This window comes from Physeter macrocephalus, chromosome 7, assembly GCF_002837175.3.
Source record: "Physeter macrocephalus isolate SW-GA chromosome 7, ASM283717v5, whole genome shotgun sequence".
Taxonomy (NCBI): Eukaryota; Metazoa; Chordata; class Mammalia; order Artiodactyla; family Physeteridae; genus Physeter; species Physeter macrocephalus.
This window is the reverse complement of record NC_041220.1, coordinates 144,057,462-144,073,644: the sequence shown is the minus strand read 5'-3', so window position 1 is coordinate 144,073,644 and position 16,183 is coordinate 144,057,462. Positions and strand designations below refer to the sequence as shown.

Here is a 16,183-nt window from a genome sequence, read left to right as displayed (position 1 = left end):
GCTGCTGTGGCCCCTCCCGTCGCGGAGCACAGGCTCCGGACGCGCAGGCCCAGCGTCCATGGCTCACGGGCCCAGCCGCTCCGCGGCATGTGGGATCCTCCCGGACCGGGGCGCGAACCCGGTTCCCCCGCATCGGCAGGCGGACGCGCAACCACTGCGCCACCAGGGAAGCCTGGACCATTCACTTTTAAAGTGATTCTTTTATGTGTTTGGATTAATAACAACCATGTTTGTAACTGTTTTCTGTTTGTTATCAGAGGCTTCTTTTTCTGGCTTCTCCACTTTTAATTGAGCATTTTCTGATTCCATTTTCTCTCTTCTCTTAGCATATTAATTGTGCCTTTTTTTCAATTTTAGCAGTTGTATTAGAACGTACATTTTAACTAATCCGAGTCCCTGCTCAATCCCACTCTTCCGCTGTGCATGTAGCATAGGTACTTGTTAACAGATTAGTCCCGATTCCTCCCTCCCATCCTTGTGACGTTGCTGTCATTATTTTCATTTATCCATATATTAATCACCTAGCGCACTGTTATTATTACTTCAAACAAAGTTATTTTTTAGATCAATTAATAATAAGAAAAATAAGAGATTTTATTTTACTTGCATTTATTCCTTCTCCATTGCTCTCCCTTTCTTTATGTAGATCCAGATTTCTGACCTATATTATTTTCCTTCTGCCTGAAGAGAATCTTTTAACATTTTTTGCAGGGCAGGTCTGCTGGGGATGAGTTCCCTCAGTTTTTCTTTGTCTGAGGAAGTCATCATTTCCCCTTCACTTTTGAAGGATAATTTCGCTGGATACAGAATTTTAGGTTGGTGGGTTTTTTTTTTTTCTTGGAACACTTAAAACACAGTTAACTCCACTCTTCTTGCTTGCATGGTTTTAAATGAGATGTCCTTTGTGATTGCATTCCTCGTTCTGTAGGTGCAGAGGTTTCTCCCCCTGCCCAACCCCACCCCCTTAGGCTGCTTTCAAGTTTTTCTTGTTGTCTTTGGTTTTCTGCAGTTTGAATATGATATGCCCAGGTGTGGATTTTGCAGGTATCTATTCTATTTGGTGGCTTCCGAGCTTCCTGGGTCTGTGGTTTGGTGTCTCTTGTGAGTTTGGGACGTTCTTGGCTGTGACTCCTTCAGATGTTTCTCCTGTTCTGCCTCTCCTTCCAGACTCCAGGCACCGTATTGAAATGTCTTCTGAAATTGCCCCACAGCTCTTGGACATTTTGTTCTATTTTTTTGGTCAGTGTTGGTGGTGGTTTTTTGGGGGTTTTGTTTGTTTGTTTAAATTCTTGTTTCTCTTTGCATTTCAGTTTGAAAAGTTTCTCCTATCTTGAAGCTCATTGATTCTTTTCTTGGCTGTGTCCAGTCTACCGATTCTTAGTTTCTCTTACAGTGTTTTTTATTTCTAGCATTTCTCTTTGATTCTTTCTTAGATTCTCTCTGCCCATATTCCCCATTTGTTCGTGCATGTTGTGTACCTTTCCCGTCAGAGCCCGCAGCGTATGAGTAATTTTGAATTCCCCGTCTGATGATTCTCAGCCATTTTATCTTGTTTGTATCCCCTCTTAACCACTCTGCTGTCTCTCCCTGGACCTCTGGTTAGACCTTCTCATCCTACACGTCATACCTGATGGTCTCTCTGTACCTGAAATGCATCTCCTTGTCTCAGTCTGTTCTGAGAACTGTTTTTGGATCAGTCTTCCAGTTAAGTGGTTCTCTATAATTGGGTCTAACCTGCCCCTTAAGTTTGAGTTTTTAATCCCACCTGTAATTCTTATTTCTAAGCTTTAATTTATTAATTTATTTATTTTTCAAATATGTTAGAAACCTTTTTTTTTTTTTTTTTTGCGGTACACAGGCCTCTCACTGTTGTGGCCTCTCACTGTTGTGGCCTCTCCAGTTGCGGAGCACAGGAGGCTCCAGATGTGCAGACTCAGTGGCCGTGGCTCACGGGCCCAGCCGCTCCGCGGCATGTGGGATCTTCCCGGACCGGGGCACGAACCCGTGTCCCCTGCATCGGCAGGCGGACTCCCAACCACTGCGCCACCAGGGAAGCCCTAGAAACCTTTTATGTTCTCTTGTTCCTTGATCACTTTTTTCTTTCATCTTTCCTCTCTTTAAGCACTTTACACATAGTTATTCTGTGTTTGAATGAAACCTTGAGGATCTAAATCTGTTTTTGTCATGAGATCATGTTTTGTTCAGCAGGTGCTGAATGGGGGATGCTTCCTCAAGAGAGGGTTTGCCTTTGCTGCTGCAAAGGTGCCAGCAGGGAGCTGACCCCCTGGGACCCTCTAGCTCCCCCTGTCTCCAGCTCTCCTTCCTCCCGTGGGACCAGAGACCCATCCCCTCCTCACGGTGACGATGGCGCACACGTCCCCAGGGCAGCCATCCCTTCCCGCACCTCCACTGGGTCCTGTTTTTCTTGCCATGTTCTTGTCGGTTCTTTGTGGACCGTTTCCCTTGCTTTCTCCGTAGCTCAGCCCTTTGTTACAAAAGTGTGTGGTGCCGTTTGTCTGGGACGTAGAGCGAAGTGTCCCCCTTCACTGGACCAGACCCAAGGAGGGAGAACGTACAGCCTTAGCGATGAGCACATGGGCCACACCTGCTGCGCGAGGCCTGGGAGCAGTGCTCGAGGCTTCCAGCTTTAAGTCCTGTGTCTTTTCCATCTGGAGAGTGTGCTATGAAGCAATTGCCCCATTAGGGAGGGCCTGGAACTGAAGGTGGACACATGTCTTGAAGTCTCCACGGGAGCATAAGGGTTATCTGGAAATGGTCAGTGAGTTCAGTGCATTGAGCGGAGCCTGGTGACGTGACTCCCACGTGGCTGTGGGCCTGTGAACCTGTCACCCCCTCACCGGGTTACTTGTGTACAACCACTGCAGAAGTGTCTCATAAAGTTAAACGTGGTACAAGTGTAAGTTCAGTTGGAGTTCGAGGGAGAAAAATGCTGTGTGGAAAATAGGGACATAAATAGATTGCCACCTGGGGGGCATGTTGTGACCTGTGATCTGCGTTTTATTTCAGAGGCAGAGTTCAGTTCTTCTGACCCTAAGAAACAGCGAAACCGAGGTGGGGCTCTTGCCTCTTCTCCTCTGGCAGGAGTATTGAAGAGCCCCTGAAAAGAAGTGCAGAGTAGAGGGGTCGCCACTCTCTTGTTCGCTGGGATATAAGTGGACCCTTTTGTCTGCATGCTGGGCGTCAGCGGCCTCTTCCGCCCGTGCTCAGCGGCTCGGCCTGTGCTCTCTCGCCTCCATGCTCATGGCGTCTGGGATGACATCTGGGCGTGAGACAGGCTGGGTCTGAGGTTCCTGCGTAAACGCAGCGGCGTGCGTGGTGAGGGCATCAGTTAGTGTGTGTGTCGGAGCTTCCACTGAAAGCAAAATTTTGCTTTCCCGTGAGTCGGTTTTGTCTCAAAGAGGAGAACAATTGAGAACTTCTGTTCATTGAAGCCATGTGGATTTGTATAAAGATGGAAAGCAGTGTTCCAATTTAATAGCATTATCCGCATGTCAAGAGGCTTATTTTGTGCTTAAATCATTAGTGTTTTTATGGAGGCCTGGCCCCAAAATGGTCTGGGTGACAGGTGCCTATTTTTTCCGTGAAGGGAAACCCACAGCTATAGAAGTTAGTAGGCGTCTTGCGCAGAAGCATATTCATACAAATACGGCTTGCTTGTTACGGACCTGCTCCCTTTGTTCTCTACAGCTGGGCCTCCTGTTTTGAGTAGACGGGCTTCTGAGGAAGTGTGTGAATCAGATGTATAGAATCGCTAACTTAGGTCTCCAATATAACAGTTCCGTGACTACATCCCCTTATTCCGCCAAGTTAAATTCTGCCCAGCATTTATTGAACATCCAGTATGTGCCAGGCCCTGTGCTACATGCTAGAAAAATCAAAACCGGTTGGTCCTAGTCCTTGTTGTCAGAGACCTTGCAGTCTAAAGAGAAGACAAAAGCATAGTCAAATTTGAAAACTCAAACTACTACGACGTACCTTAATAGGAATTGTAGATGCGGAGTAGGAAAGTAACACTGAAGAAGGAGAACTCCCTGAGCCTGTGGGGTGGGTTTGCAGAGAGGTGATGCTTGGGTATCAAGAGTCCTGAAGGATGAGCAAAAGCTCTCTGGAAAGACGCAGGCGGTGGCTCCCGGCGGTCAGCCAGGCTTTCTCCAGGAGGAAGGAGCCAGCAACGCTTGGCTGCACCCGGCGGGTCTCCGGAGTTCTCGAGTAGCTTCCGAGCCCTCAACGTGCTTCTGCTGTTCCGAGCTGCTTCTCAGAGCTGACGTGGTGAGCAGGCGGCTGCTTCCAGCCTCTCAGGTGTGTCTGCCCTTAGCAGAAAGAAGGTCTTCAAGACTAAGAAACCTTCTCCCATTGGATCGTTAGTTTTCGTCCGTCCCTTCTCAGCAAAGCAGCTCTTAGTTTGTCACTTCTTTGTGGAAACTGACATCTGTTGAAATACAGGTTTCTTGTCCTCGCCCTTTGACCCTGGGGCTACTCCGCCTGAACAGCTGGTCCAGGCTTCTGCTTTGGTCCTGGGCGTCCAGTCTAGCCCTGTTTCTTCCCACTTTCAAATCCTGAATCCGCTCCAGCCTCACCCTCCACCTTCGTCTCTCTGAGCCCGTTTGGGGTCAGCGGGTGCGCTAAGCTGCTCAGCGGCCCGAGCTGAGGGAGGGAAGCGGGGGCGGGGGTTGGGTGGGGGGCTGGCTCGTGTCTAGGGAGACCCACCTTAGCACTCGGAAAATGCCTCCTTTGGGCCCGGCCATACGCTGAACCCTTGACACGCACTGTCTGGTTTAATTCTTACCGCGTCCCCTGGAGGTAGGTATTTCCAAATTACAGATGAGAAAACTAAAGCACAAAAAGATTGAGTAATTTGCCTGAGGTCACACAGCTAGTAAAGGGCGAGCTGGCCCTGAACCCCTCAGACTGGGCAGCCTGGAACGTCCAGCTCCGTCAATGGCCACGCCTCCCGGTGGTGGAGCCAGAGGCAGCAGCTCTGACCTGAGCGCAGTCTCAGCTCAGACGTGGCCGGCCTGGAGCTCCCGAACCCTCCCCTTCCTCCCCACTTGCCCCGCCCGCGCTCCAGCCCTCCCCGGCCCCTTACTAACTGCTCTCCGCGTCATCCTTGCTCCGCTGGCTCCTTCACCAGTTGCCACAGATCCATGTTTCTAATCAGTTGACCAGACCGTCTCACCCTGCTGCGTAGAAACCTCTGTGGCTCCCCAGCCCCTTCAGGACGGAAGTCACACGGAGTTGTCTCTGCTGTGGCCCCTGCAGCCCACCAGGTTGTGGCACACTTGTCCCTGGACATTGGCTGTCCCCGTGCCCTGACCCTTCCCTTCGACCCTCTGCCCAGCCAGGCCTTCAGGGTTCTGCCAGACCGTCACCGCCCCTGGGAATCACCCCCAGACCCTCCCACCTGACCTCACAGCACTCACTGCTCATTCCTGTGTCCTCAGGGACACTCCCAGCACAGACCTGTAGCTCCTCTGGGTGGGCCTGGGCGCACACCTGCAGAGGGAAGGCCGTGTGCTACATCAGCGAGATGCTGGGGGCGGCAGGGCCAGGATCCAGGTGGCCCCGTCCCCTTGCAGCTTACTTACTTGGAGGCAAGGCAGTCATTAAACCGACAGGTTAAAGATAAGTCTTGAATTATGACTGTGGTAAGTGCTGAGAGGGAAAATTATGGACTTTAGTGTGTCTGATGGGCAGGCCCACCCTGGTCTGGGTGCTGGGTGGTGAGAGCAAAGGCAGTGATGGCTTCTCCGAGGACGTGACACCTAGGCTGTGGCCAGTAGGATAAATGTAAGTCAGCAAGGTCTGAGCTGAGATTAGGACCTCCTAGAGAGCGGACACGGTGTGAGCCAAGTTGTGGGTCAAGAAGTAGCTTGGAGTTTGAGGACCAAGGAAAGACCCGTGTGTCCAGGGGCTTCGTGAGCAGGAAGGACGGGGGAGGCCGGCCGCCACGTTCAGGACTTTGGATTTTACGTCAGAGCAGTGCGAGACCAGTGGCACAGCCGAAGTGCGGGAGTGGCGCCCTCCTACTCACATGCCATGAGCCCGCTCTGGCTGCGGTGGGGAAGACTGTTGGGGCTTTTGGGGGGCGGGGGGCTGTGAGATGGGGGCCAAGGGGAGGGAGGCCCAGGACATGTGCAGGGAGCAGCGGACGGCCAGTCACCCCATAAATGTGGGGACCCAGCGCCCTCCCTTGGCACCTCAAGACAAGGGTCTTCCCCTCCCCGCCCCGGGGAGGGTGGGTTTAGAGCTTAATGTAGAATCCATCTTTTCTTCAGCCTTACACTGCACTTTGTCCAAGTGTGAGGGAACAGTGTAAGAGCTGACCATTTTTATGAGCGATTCCAAAGTTGACTTTGCGGGGAACAGGGGCTACTCTTCGTTGCGGTGCGCAGTGATTTTTAAAACGTCAGATGAGAATAAGCCACAGGAACAGATCTCATGCAAATGGGCCTCATTTAAAATGAGACTAGGGGGCTTGCCTGGTGGCGCAGTGGTTAAGAATCCGCCTGCCAGGCAGGGGACACGGGTTCCATCCCTGGCCCGGGAAGATCCCACGTGCCGCGGAGCAACTAAGCCCGTGCGCCACAACTACTGAGCCTGCGCTCTAGAGCCCGCGAGCCACAGCTACTGAAGCCCGCGTGCCTAGAGCCCGTGCGCCGCAACAAGAGAAGCCACTGCAGTGAGAAGCCCGTGCACCGCAACGAAGAGTAGCCCCCGCTCGCCGCAACTAGAGAAAGCCCGCGCGCAGCAAGGAAGACCCAAGGCAGCCAAAAATAAAAACAAATAAATAAATAAATTTATTTTAAAAAATAAAATAAAATGTGACTAGGGAGGAATGTTAGAAGTCACTGAGTTGTCTAAAGTTTTCTGATATATTCCTTGAGCATCAGTTGCTTTTAAAATCTACATCTGGTTCAAATTTGCCCTGTCACGTACAACCTCATACATAATCAAGTAAGCCTCTGCGAGATGTGCTCCCCGGGACACCTGTTCACGGCAGGCGTATCCCACAAGGTTTCAGTAATGACTTGTCTGTTTGTAGTTTAACTACTTAGGTAAATAGAATATTAATTTTGATATATGATTAGAACATTTTTTTTTGTAGGCTTTACCGCCAGCACCTGTTCAGAATCACACAAATAAACATCAGGTATTCAATGCATCTCTTCAAGACCATATTTATCCGAGCTGTTTTGGGAATACTCCAGAGTGGAATAGTTCTAAATTTATAAGTCTTTGGGGATCAGAAGTGATGAATGATAAGAACTGGAATCCTGGCACTTTCTTGCCAGATACAATTTCTGGTAAGGAACTCATGAAAACTTTCTTAAAGTTTAAAATGATCTGTGCTGAGTGGATTGCCCTCTCTGTTGCTGCAGTTCCCCAGTAGGGGCCCGGGCTGCTGCTTCCCCTCGCCTCCACCTCTGGCAGGAGGCCCCTGGGCCCCTTCAGGCTGCTCCACCCACCCGTGTCTGCCGCCAGGAGCGGAGCAAGGCTCTGGGCTTGGCGGCCCGTTGCCGGCACAGGAGCCGGACGGGCCTCGGACACTGGGTCTTTCCCGCCTCAGGGCTGCTGAGCGTCTTGGCTCCAGGGTGCAGCGTTGGGCCTTTGGTTCTCGAGCATTGGTGACCAGCAGACCTCGACCCAGTGCAGCAGGGTGGTGTGGCTTGAGTGCTATGACTTACGTTCCTTTTCTCTCTTTCTGCACTGACCCTACATGGGACCTGTCCCCTCTAACAAGTACCTTCCTCCTCGCGGCCTCATCTGCTGAGGTGCAGCTGTTTCTTCAGTGGCAGGGCAGGGCATGCCTGAAGAGGGGTTGGTACCTCTGCCTCATCTCTGTCTTCACGTGGTCAGAGCCCCTGGTGGTCCCACACCCCCGCCCCTGCATGTGCTCAGAACAGCAAGCTAGACTTGACATCTGGTCTGTGCTTAGAAAGGGTTTCTAACTGTGTGACCTTGGGCAAGTTGCTTAGCCTCTCTGAGCCTCAGTTTCTTCATCTTCAGGATAGGAATGATAGTACTAAGCTCAGAAAGTAGTTTTAAGACATTAAATAACTTTTGGAAAGCACCTAGCACAGGAATTGGCACATAGTAGGTGCTCAATAAATTTTTTTTCAGAGATGAAAACTAGTTGACTAGTGTCATCCCATTGGAATCCTAACTTCGGTAGCAGCCCCAGTGTTAATAGTTTAGTCAGCAGGTGTCCTTTGGGTTTTAGCTAAATGCTTTCTTTTAGAAGCCTTAATTTTCCCATTCTTCTCTGAAGGGAATGACATATTAGGGCCAACACTCTCAGAAACAAGACCTGAAGCTCTTCCACCTCCATCTAGCAATGAAACGCCTGCAGTTCTGGATAGTAAAGAGAAGAAAAATGCTGCGAAAAAGAAATGTTTGTACAATTTCCAAGATGCTTTTATGGAAGCAAACAAAGTTGTGATGGCCACGTCGTCAGCCACCTCCTCCGTGTCCTGCACGGCCACCACGGTGCAGTCAAGCAACAGCCAGTTCAGAGTGTCGTCCAAGAGACCGCCTTCCCTCGGTAAGGCCCACCAGCTCGCAGGGACCCTCGGGGTTGGCGCTGCGTATTCGCTCCTTCTTCCTCAGCATCTCTGTAATTCCCTTTCATTCGGCCTGGCCAGATATGTCAGTGTAATTAACACCTAAGAATGCTCATGCACAAAGAGCATGTCCTCTAGGACTCTGATGAGAATGTTAACTGTCGCACTGACACCCTCCAGGGCTTTGCCACACTGTGTCCTGCCTTTCCTCTCTGCGCTCCTTGTTCTGTGGTAGGAAGAGGTCGTTGCTTCCTGAACACGTGGAGGAATTTTTAGGCATCTGAAAGTAGAAGCCTCATGGAGAGTCAGCTGATGGGGCTGCTGACCAGCCCGAGATGCAGCCCCTGCTGCCATGCAGATCAGTGGTGTGGAGGTGATGTCGCTGTCACACTCTGATCTGAGCACAGCGAAGAGGGGGCTTGAAAGCGAGGGGGCAGTCAGAGACCAGTGGCAAATGTCAAAGGGACACGGGAGCCGGATCAGAGAGGCCTCACTAGCCAAAGTTAGGACTGTTTGAGCATCGGAAAGAATAAAGGAACGGATTGTAGCACGCAGCTAAAGTCGAGAATCCTTCGGGATGCTCGAAAGAGGGAGTCGGGTGGGGAGCTGCCTGGGTAGAAGCTCGCTGCTGACTACGTGTGCAGGACCGATACAGACAGAAGGCCGCCCTGCAGCCAGCCGGTGGCAGGGGCCCCAGGTAAGCGGCCTCATGGGCGTTAGCACGTTGGAGCTCGGTTCGGGGAATGCAGTAGTGCCGGTGTCTGGGAGCAGCATCCACAGGTGGCTGGCAGATTGCAAAGGGAAGATAAGGTGCCGGCTGCCCCCCTGCACACCTGATCAGATGTAGCCTCACTGACGGGAGCAGACCCGTTAGGTGCTTCCTGTGCAATCAGATGGGAAGATCCAACATAACCTTTGCAGGATTCGTGCGTAGAATATTTCAGCTAAATCGGACATGAGACTGTAAATCCAGAATTGTGGACAGCTGGCCTCAACTCAAAAAATGTCAGTATTGTGGAAGGAAAAAAAGAAAGTTTAAAAGATGCTGGGTTGGGGGAAAAGCTGCAAAGGACTGTGGGAGAGGCCGCAAGTCTGGATGGGGTTGTACGTGAGATGAGAATGTCACCTCGAGGTTAATTGTCTGTAGTTGGCGCTGGTGTCGATGTTTTACGGCAAAGCGTGCATGTTCTCAGGAGTCCGGGCTGGAGTGTTTAGGAGTGAGTGCAGCTTGCTTCCACATGTTAAGCCACCAATAAAGTGTGTGTGTGTGTGTGTGTGTGAGTGTGTGTGAGTGTGAGAGAGAGAGTGTAAATATAACAAAATAGTAAATAGTCTTGAATCTAGGTGAAGGGTGTATGGGTATTCCTTGTACTATTCCTTCAAGTTTTCTATAGATTTGAACATTCTCGGACCAAAAGCTGGTTTAAAAAAAAAAAAGTTTTACCTTGGAGAAGCCTGAACGTGTGCCTGACCGTGGCCCCTGGCGGTGACTCTGGCCTCTCTGAACGCAGGTGATGTCTTTCACGGCATCAACAAGGAGGATCACAGGCACGGGGTGCCGGCGGCCCCGAGGAACAGCCCCACAGGCCTGGTGCCGCTTCCTGCCCTCCCTCCCGCCGCCCTCTCCCCAGCCTCCGCGCCTCACCTTGCCAGTCTCGCGGCCCCGTCCTTCCCCAAAACGGCCGCCACCTCTCCCGGGTTTGCGGATTCACGCAAGAGCTTCTGTCCTGCTCCCGTGGCCCCCACCACAGACGGCTCCGTCAGCGCGCCTCCCAGCGTCTGCAGGTGAGCCCGGGCCGGTGGGGGAGGCCGGCGCGCTTCAGAATGGGTGCCGTGCGACCTAACCCTGCAGGACCGCCTGAGACACTCTGCGCCTGGGGCCTCGCAGCTCACCTGCCGGGGACGGCAGCGGGGAGGGGCGGCCTCCGGTCTCAGCCGGTTCCGCAGAGCACAGGGCTACTCTGGGTCTGCGCACAGACCGCCAGCAGCGGCAGCGGCAGGGGGCCCGTGGGTGTTTTGAAGTCGCATTTGTTACACGCTGAGCAAAGAACAATGCAACGGACGCTGAGCAGCTTTCTTTAAAAAGTCAGTGTTCGTTACCTTTGAACTTGCTGCCACTCCCCAGCCCTGACATCCCCCAGGATGAAATGGTGGTGGGAGGGACAGTGGAGAGACCATGTGTGTGCACCTGAGACGCCCCTCTGGGTGTGCCCGCCGGCCTGCGCCTGTCCTGCCTGCAGGGCCCCTGGGTCGTGCAGGCCCTGCGCCTCGTTGGCGAGGGCAGGCTGGTCGGAAAGAACAGCCTCGGCCACCGCTCGCCATGCTTGCACCCCTTGTGGGGCAGGCTGCTCGCTGACGGGCCCCGCGTGGTTTTGCAGCGACCCCGACTGTGAAGGGCATCGCTGCGAGAACGGCGTCTATGACCCGCAGCAGGACGACGGGGACGAGACTGCGGACGAGGACAGCTGCTCCGAGCACAGCTCCAGCACCTCCACCTCCACCAACCAGAAGGAGGGCAAGTACTGTGACTGCTGCTACTGTGAGTTCTTCGGGCATGGCGGGGTAAGTGCCTTGGCCTCTCCTCTGCCTGAGGGCCTCCTCGGGGGAGGGGCAGGTGTTGGAGAGCGCACTTAAGTGCGTAAAATTAGTGTTTCGTGATGGATGTTTGTAAATTGCGTGTTTAAATTAGAATTGTAAAATGTGCAAACTCCTTTGCAAGAATAATGTACCAGGTTGAATTCAGGGTATGGTTACACCGTGGGTAAAGCGTTATTTGCGAGCATAAAAAAATCAAGATACGTCTAAAACAGTGGTTCCACTTCTAGGTTGTAGTTGTCGTAAAGAAATAATGACACGTATTTGCCCAAAGTTAGTTTTGAGTATTTCATCTCTGCATTTTTGCATTCGATTAGCTAGGACCTACTAACCACCCAGGCGTGGGAATTGTTGAGTCCGCATAATGGACAGCCTGTACAGGAGGATTCCTCTGGCGTGACTGCACAGTACATTGACACGCATCCATACTGTGTGGTGTCCCAGGACAATCATTTCATCCGTGCAAGCAAGTGGCAGCCGTGTGTCTGGGGGCGGGTGGCGGGAAGAGCAGGGGCTGAGGGCGGCTCTGGTTCTGCTGGAGTCCTCGTCTCCGCGTCTCCTCAGCTCAGGCAGGTGCTTTAGTAGCCAGCGAGGGGCCCTTGCGGCCCTGGAAAGGAGACCTGTGAGGGGGTGAAAAAATACTATAAACACATCTGTTGACGTGAGAAGCTGGTCACACCCTATTATGTAAAAAGTAGATCAATTACAGCATGTGTAATAGTTTCTTCTTTAGTTTAAAAATAACCATTTTTGTACATAGTTGTACATCCTCTGCCAGATTTTTTTGTGAATATGTAAAGCTTGACAGGTCAGTGCCAAAATACTACCTTTGGGTAATTGGTGATGAAAGGTTTTTCTTTTTCTCGCCATTTGTTTATTTTATTTAGTTACTTTTCCTGATGAACACGTGTTACTTGAGCAATAAAAATTTCACTTTTAATGCTATGGTCTGAAATTTGGTATTTTCAAAATCATTAAAACTTGCATTTCGTCATGTTTTCGTTTGTCTTAGCCTCCAGCTGCACCAACAAGTAGAAATTATGCAGAAATGAGGGAAAAGCTTCGTTTACGGCTGACCAAGAGGAAAGAAGAGCAACCTAAGAAAACGGATCAGCTCTCAGAAAGGGAGAGTGTGGTTGACCATCGAAGGGTGGAAGACTTGCTCCAGTTTATAAACAGCTCGGAGACCAAACCCGTGAGCAGCACCCGGGCCGCCAAGCGTGCTCGGCATAAGCAGAGAAAGGTAAACAAGGTCTCCACCAGGCGGCCTCCCAGGGGGGCTTCTGAGGCCGGGGCTGGGCGACAGGCTCCCAGTGTTGCTTCAAGAGCCCCTGACCGCCCCTGCCAGCCTGAACTGGACGCCGCTTCAAGACCCATGTTGTATTTTCAGGCTGTGGAGCCCCCTCCTGTGCCAGGGGTTTGTTAATGGCTCTAAAACGGGCCTCCGGTTCTTGTGCTGGCCAGCATCGGGGCGGCAGCAGCCCCTCCGCCTCTTGTCTGTCGAAGGAACTTCTTTCCCAGGAAAGCAGAGGAAGCAGCCCTGGCTGTCGAGGGCGGGGCGCTGTGGGCTTCTGGAGACTGGGGCTGAAGAAGCGCCTTTGACCCGAGGCTGGTACAGGGCCCCGAGCAGCCCCACTGGCGGAGGAGGATCAGGCGGTACCGCTCCAAGGAGGGCCTGCACGTGGCAGTGACGTCGAGAGTAGGGCGGCCACCTCACCCTTAGGGCAGGGGCTGCCACAAAAGCAAGTAGCTGCCGAGACTGGCCAGGCTGGCCCAGTGGTGAGCTGCGGCCGGACCTGAGCGCGGTCTCAGCGCGTGAGCGTGATGCGCAAACTGTGCTGCTAGGCGAGAAATTGTATCCGTTACTTCCTGCGACGTTGAAGGTGACGGGAACAGCATCTCCTCTAGGGTTTCCTCTCCCCCCGCCCCACCGCCAGCTCTTTTGGAGGTTCTTCCCGGTTTCAGCCCCCTGAAGGTGTCAGGCTCCACGAGCCCACCTCAGCAGGCAGGTGTGGGCTGTGCCCAGAGGGGACTCGTCAGGACCACAGGGTTCTGACCGTAGGATGGGTTGCTTTGGGAGGGCGTGAGGCCCCTGTGAAGGAGGAGACGTGCCCACAGTGGACCCGGGGTCGGGCCGCTTGTCGTGTGGTGTTTCTTCCGACTTAGTTGCCGTGGTTCTTAAGGGAGCTGTGATTGAACTGAGCGGATTCACTGCCGCTGCTGTACCCGCCCCCGCTCCTGAGATAGGTCTGGATTGGCCACCGGTCTGATTTGGCGGCTTGGAGGGAGCGGCCTGCTTCTGCCCCAGACCTGGTGTGGGGAGAAGGTGTGTACTCCACCCAGGGGTGTCTCAGCGCCCGGGGTCCCAGGTGGTCCGAGGCCCGGGGGACTCGCCACTGGGCTTCGTCGGAAGCCTCCGGACTGGCTCAGGTGCTTTCAGGGCTGCCCCTACCCGGACTCCTATCATCTGGCCTTGCAGGCGGCCTGGATCCAGACCATGCTGCAGGGGCACCCCAGGGCGTCCTCGGCACCCGCTCACACCCTCCGTGCTCTCTGCCAAGCACCTTGTTTGCAGAGGGACCCACAAAGCTGCCTCGTCTCCTGTTGGCCGGCCGGTTGTTGAAATGAAGGCGGCACACACCGGGGTGGGATTCACTGTAGATTCTGTCCTGTGGCAGGTCGGGCCTGCAGACTGGAGGCCCTGGAGTGCCTGCAGGGGCCACTGTGGGAGACACTGTGGGAGTTTGTCTGTCAGGTGCTGCCTCCAGCAAAGCTTTCCTTTAACAGATGGAGCAAGAATTTTAAATAATCGTTACTTGAATTGTCAAGTTACATTTTTTTGAAACCTGTCATTGAATTTTTAACCTGATTTTATGTTTAAGTTATTTAGAAAAAGAAGCAAGTTGTCTCTTAAAAATACTACCTTCTGAAACATCATGAAAAATATTTAAATTCGGAAGGACCTTTACAGTTTCCCACGCAAAATGTTTTTCTTCAGAGATTCTTACAAGCATGAGCCTTACTGGAGCCCAGTGATGGAGGAGCCGTTCTCCTTGCTCTTACTGGGTTTTTGTTTGTTTTCTTTTTTAAAAAATATTTATTTATTTATTTGGCTGCCCGAGGTCTTAGTTGCCGCGTGCGTGATCTTTCTTTTTGTTAGTTCACGCAGGATCTATGGAGGAGCCGTTCTCCTTGCTCTTACTGGGTTTTTGTTTGTTTTCTTTTTTAAAAAATATTTATTTATTTATTTATTTGGCTGCCCGAGGTCTTAGTTGCCGCGTGCGGGATCTTTTTGTTAGTTGCGGCACGCAGGATCTAGTTCCCTGACCAGGGATCGAACTCCGGCCCCCTGCATGGGCAGCGCGGAGTCTTTAACCACTGGACCATCAGGGAAGTCCCTCGTTTGTTTTCTAATCGGAAGGAATCTTTTCCATTTATGCTGCTGGAATGTGTGTCACTAAAAAAACACAATCTTCGTTTGAGTTGAAAATTAATTTCCTACCAGTTGGACAGCAGAAATGACCATTGTCTATTTGCCACATCATGTTGAATATTTTAGGAAGTCATTTGCTCTGTCACACTAGTGAAAATATATTGGGGATTTTGCCTGTTAAGGTGGGAAAAAGAAATCTCGAGCGTTTCAGTACGTATTTTCTTGAACGTTGCTTTGACCCACACGAACGCATCACCAGCATTCCCCACCTGGAGAGGTTCTGGCGGCACCTGTGTGGCTGTGTAACTGCTGCCTTGTGATCAGTCTTGTCCTTGTCCGGTTTACCCCCCCTCCTGCCGCGCACAGACGGGAGAGCCCACGCGGGGCAGGAGCACGGCAGCTGCTCTGACCTTGTCCTCTGTGCCCAGGGCTAGGTCAAAGGCTATAAGGAATTTTTTGTTGACTACCACCCCCTGCTTTGATGGGGGTGTGCTTTAAGCTTCTGACCTATTACAACCCCTTTCAAGGTTTCTGTTCTTATCACACGATTCCGTTTTTACCTCATTTTTGCGTGTGTGTCTTACTTTTTAGAGCGCTTACTGTTCTCCTAAGGTGCCTTTTCCTTTCATGTCGGCAGCTGGAGGAGAAGGCGCGCCTGGAGGCAGAGGCCCGGGCCCGGGAGCACCTGCACCTCCGAGAGGAGGAGCGGCGGCGGGAGGAGGAGGAGGAGGAGCGGCTCAAAGAGGAGTTTCAGCGGCTCCAGGCGCTTCAGAAGCTGAGAGCCGTGAAGAAGAAGAAGAAGGAGAGGCCAAGTAAAGACTGTCCCAAGTTGGACATGCTTGCTAGGAGTTTGCAGGCAGCCGCAGAGCCCGTGCCCAGCTCTGAAAACATCCACAACGGCTCGCTGGAGCTGACCGAAGACCCAGGAGCCTCATCGCGCTCCCCCTCCAGACACATGGGCCACAGAGCGCCGGGGCCGGGGCCGGGGGCCGACGGGGACACCCCCGACCGCGTGGCCACCAGAGACTCCAAGCTGCTTCTGCCCAAAGGGGTCAACGGGAAGCAGCAGGAGCCGCTGTCCTTCCTCCTGGACATGATGCATCACCACAAAGAGGGGAACAGCAAGCAGAAGCTGAAGCAGACCAGTAAAGCGGGCAGTGAGCCGGCGAGGAAGCCCTTGGAGCCCCCCAGAGCCTCAGAGGCCCAGCCCCGGCCCCGGCCCCAGGCTGAGTCAAAGGCCAGGGTGCTTGACCTCACGCCCCTGGCGGAGCACAGAAGGGAGGAGAGGAAAGCCAGCAGCAGCAGCAACAGAAAGCAGCTGAACCACGTCCGGGAGGAGAAGCCGAGCCCGGGCCCCGCAGAGCCCGCCGCGCCCAGTGAGCAGAGCAGCAAGCCGGTGCCAGCAGACTCTCCGCAGCCCAAGGGCAAGAGCAGGAAAAGCAAGAAGAAGAAGGGAGACAGAGGCAGCAGTTCAATCGGTAAATACAGAGCAGAAGGGGGCGTGTGGCTAGCTGGGGCATCTTGGGACGAGGAGGGCGCCGGGTCGGGTGCCTCTCAGGGTCCATCCCTCCTG

General features: G+C 52.8%; 1 protein-coding gene across 4 annotated transcripts in view; it reads left to right on the top strand.

Annotated features, from left to right (window-relative positions):
• The window catches only part of FAM193A (family with sequence similarity 193 member A), a 182,061-nt gene that overhangs the window by 146,005 nt on the left and 19,873 nt on the right, over window positions 1-16,183 (top strand). For all 4 annotated transcript variants that reach the window (XM_028492429.2, XM_007105073.4, XM_028492427.2 and 1 more), the window contains exons 14-19: window positions 7,127-7,325; window positions 8,291-8,563; window positions 10,094-10,367; window positions 10,961-11,144; window positions 12,190-12,420; window positions 15,248-16,088. In XM_028492429.2, coding sequence (XP_028348230.1) covers window positions 7,127-7,325; window positions 8,291-8,563; window positions 10,094-10,367; window positions 10,961-11,144; window positions 12,190-12,420; window positions 15,248-16,088 — 2,002 coding nt within the window. The remainder of the gene's footprint in view (window positions 1-7,126; window positions 7,326-8,290; window positions 8,564-10,093; window positions 10,368-10,960; window positions 11,145-12,189; window positions 12,421-15,247; window positions 16,089-16,183) is intronic.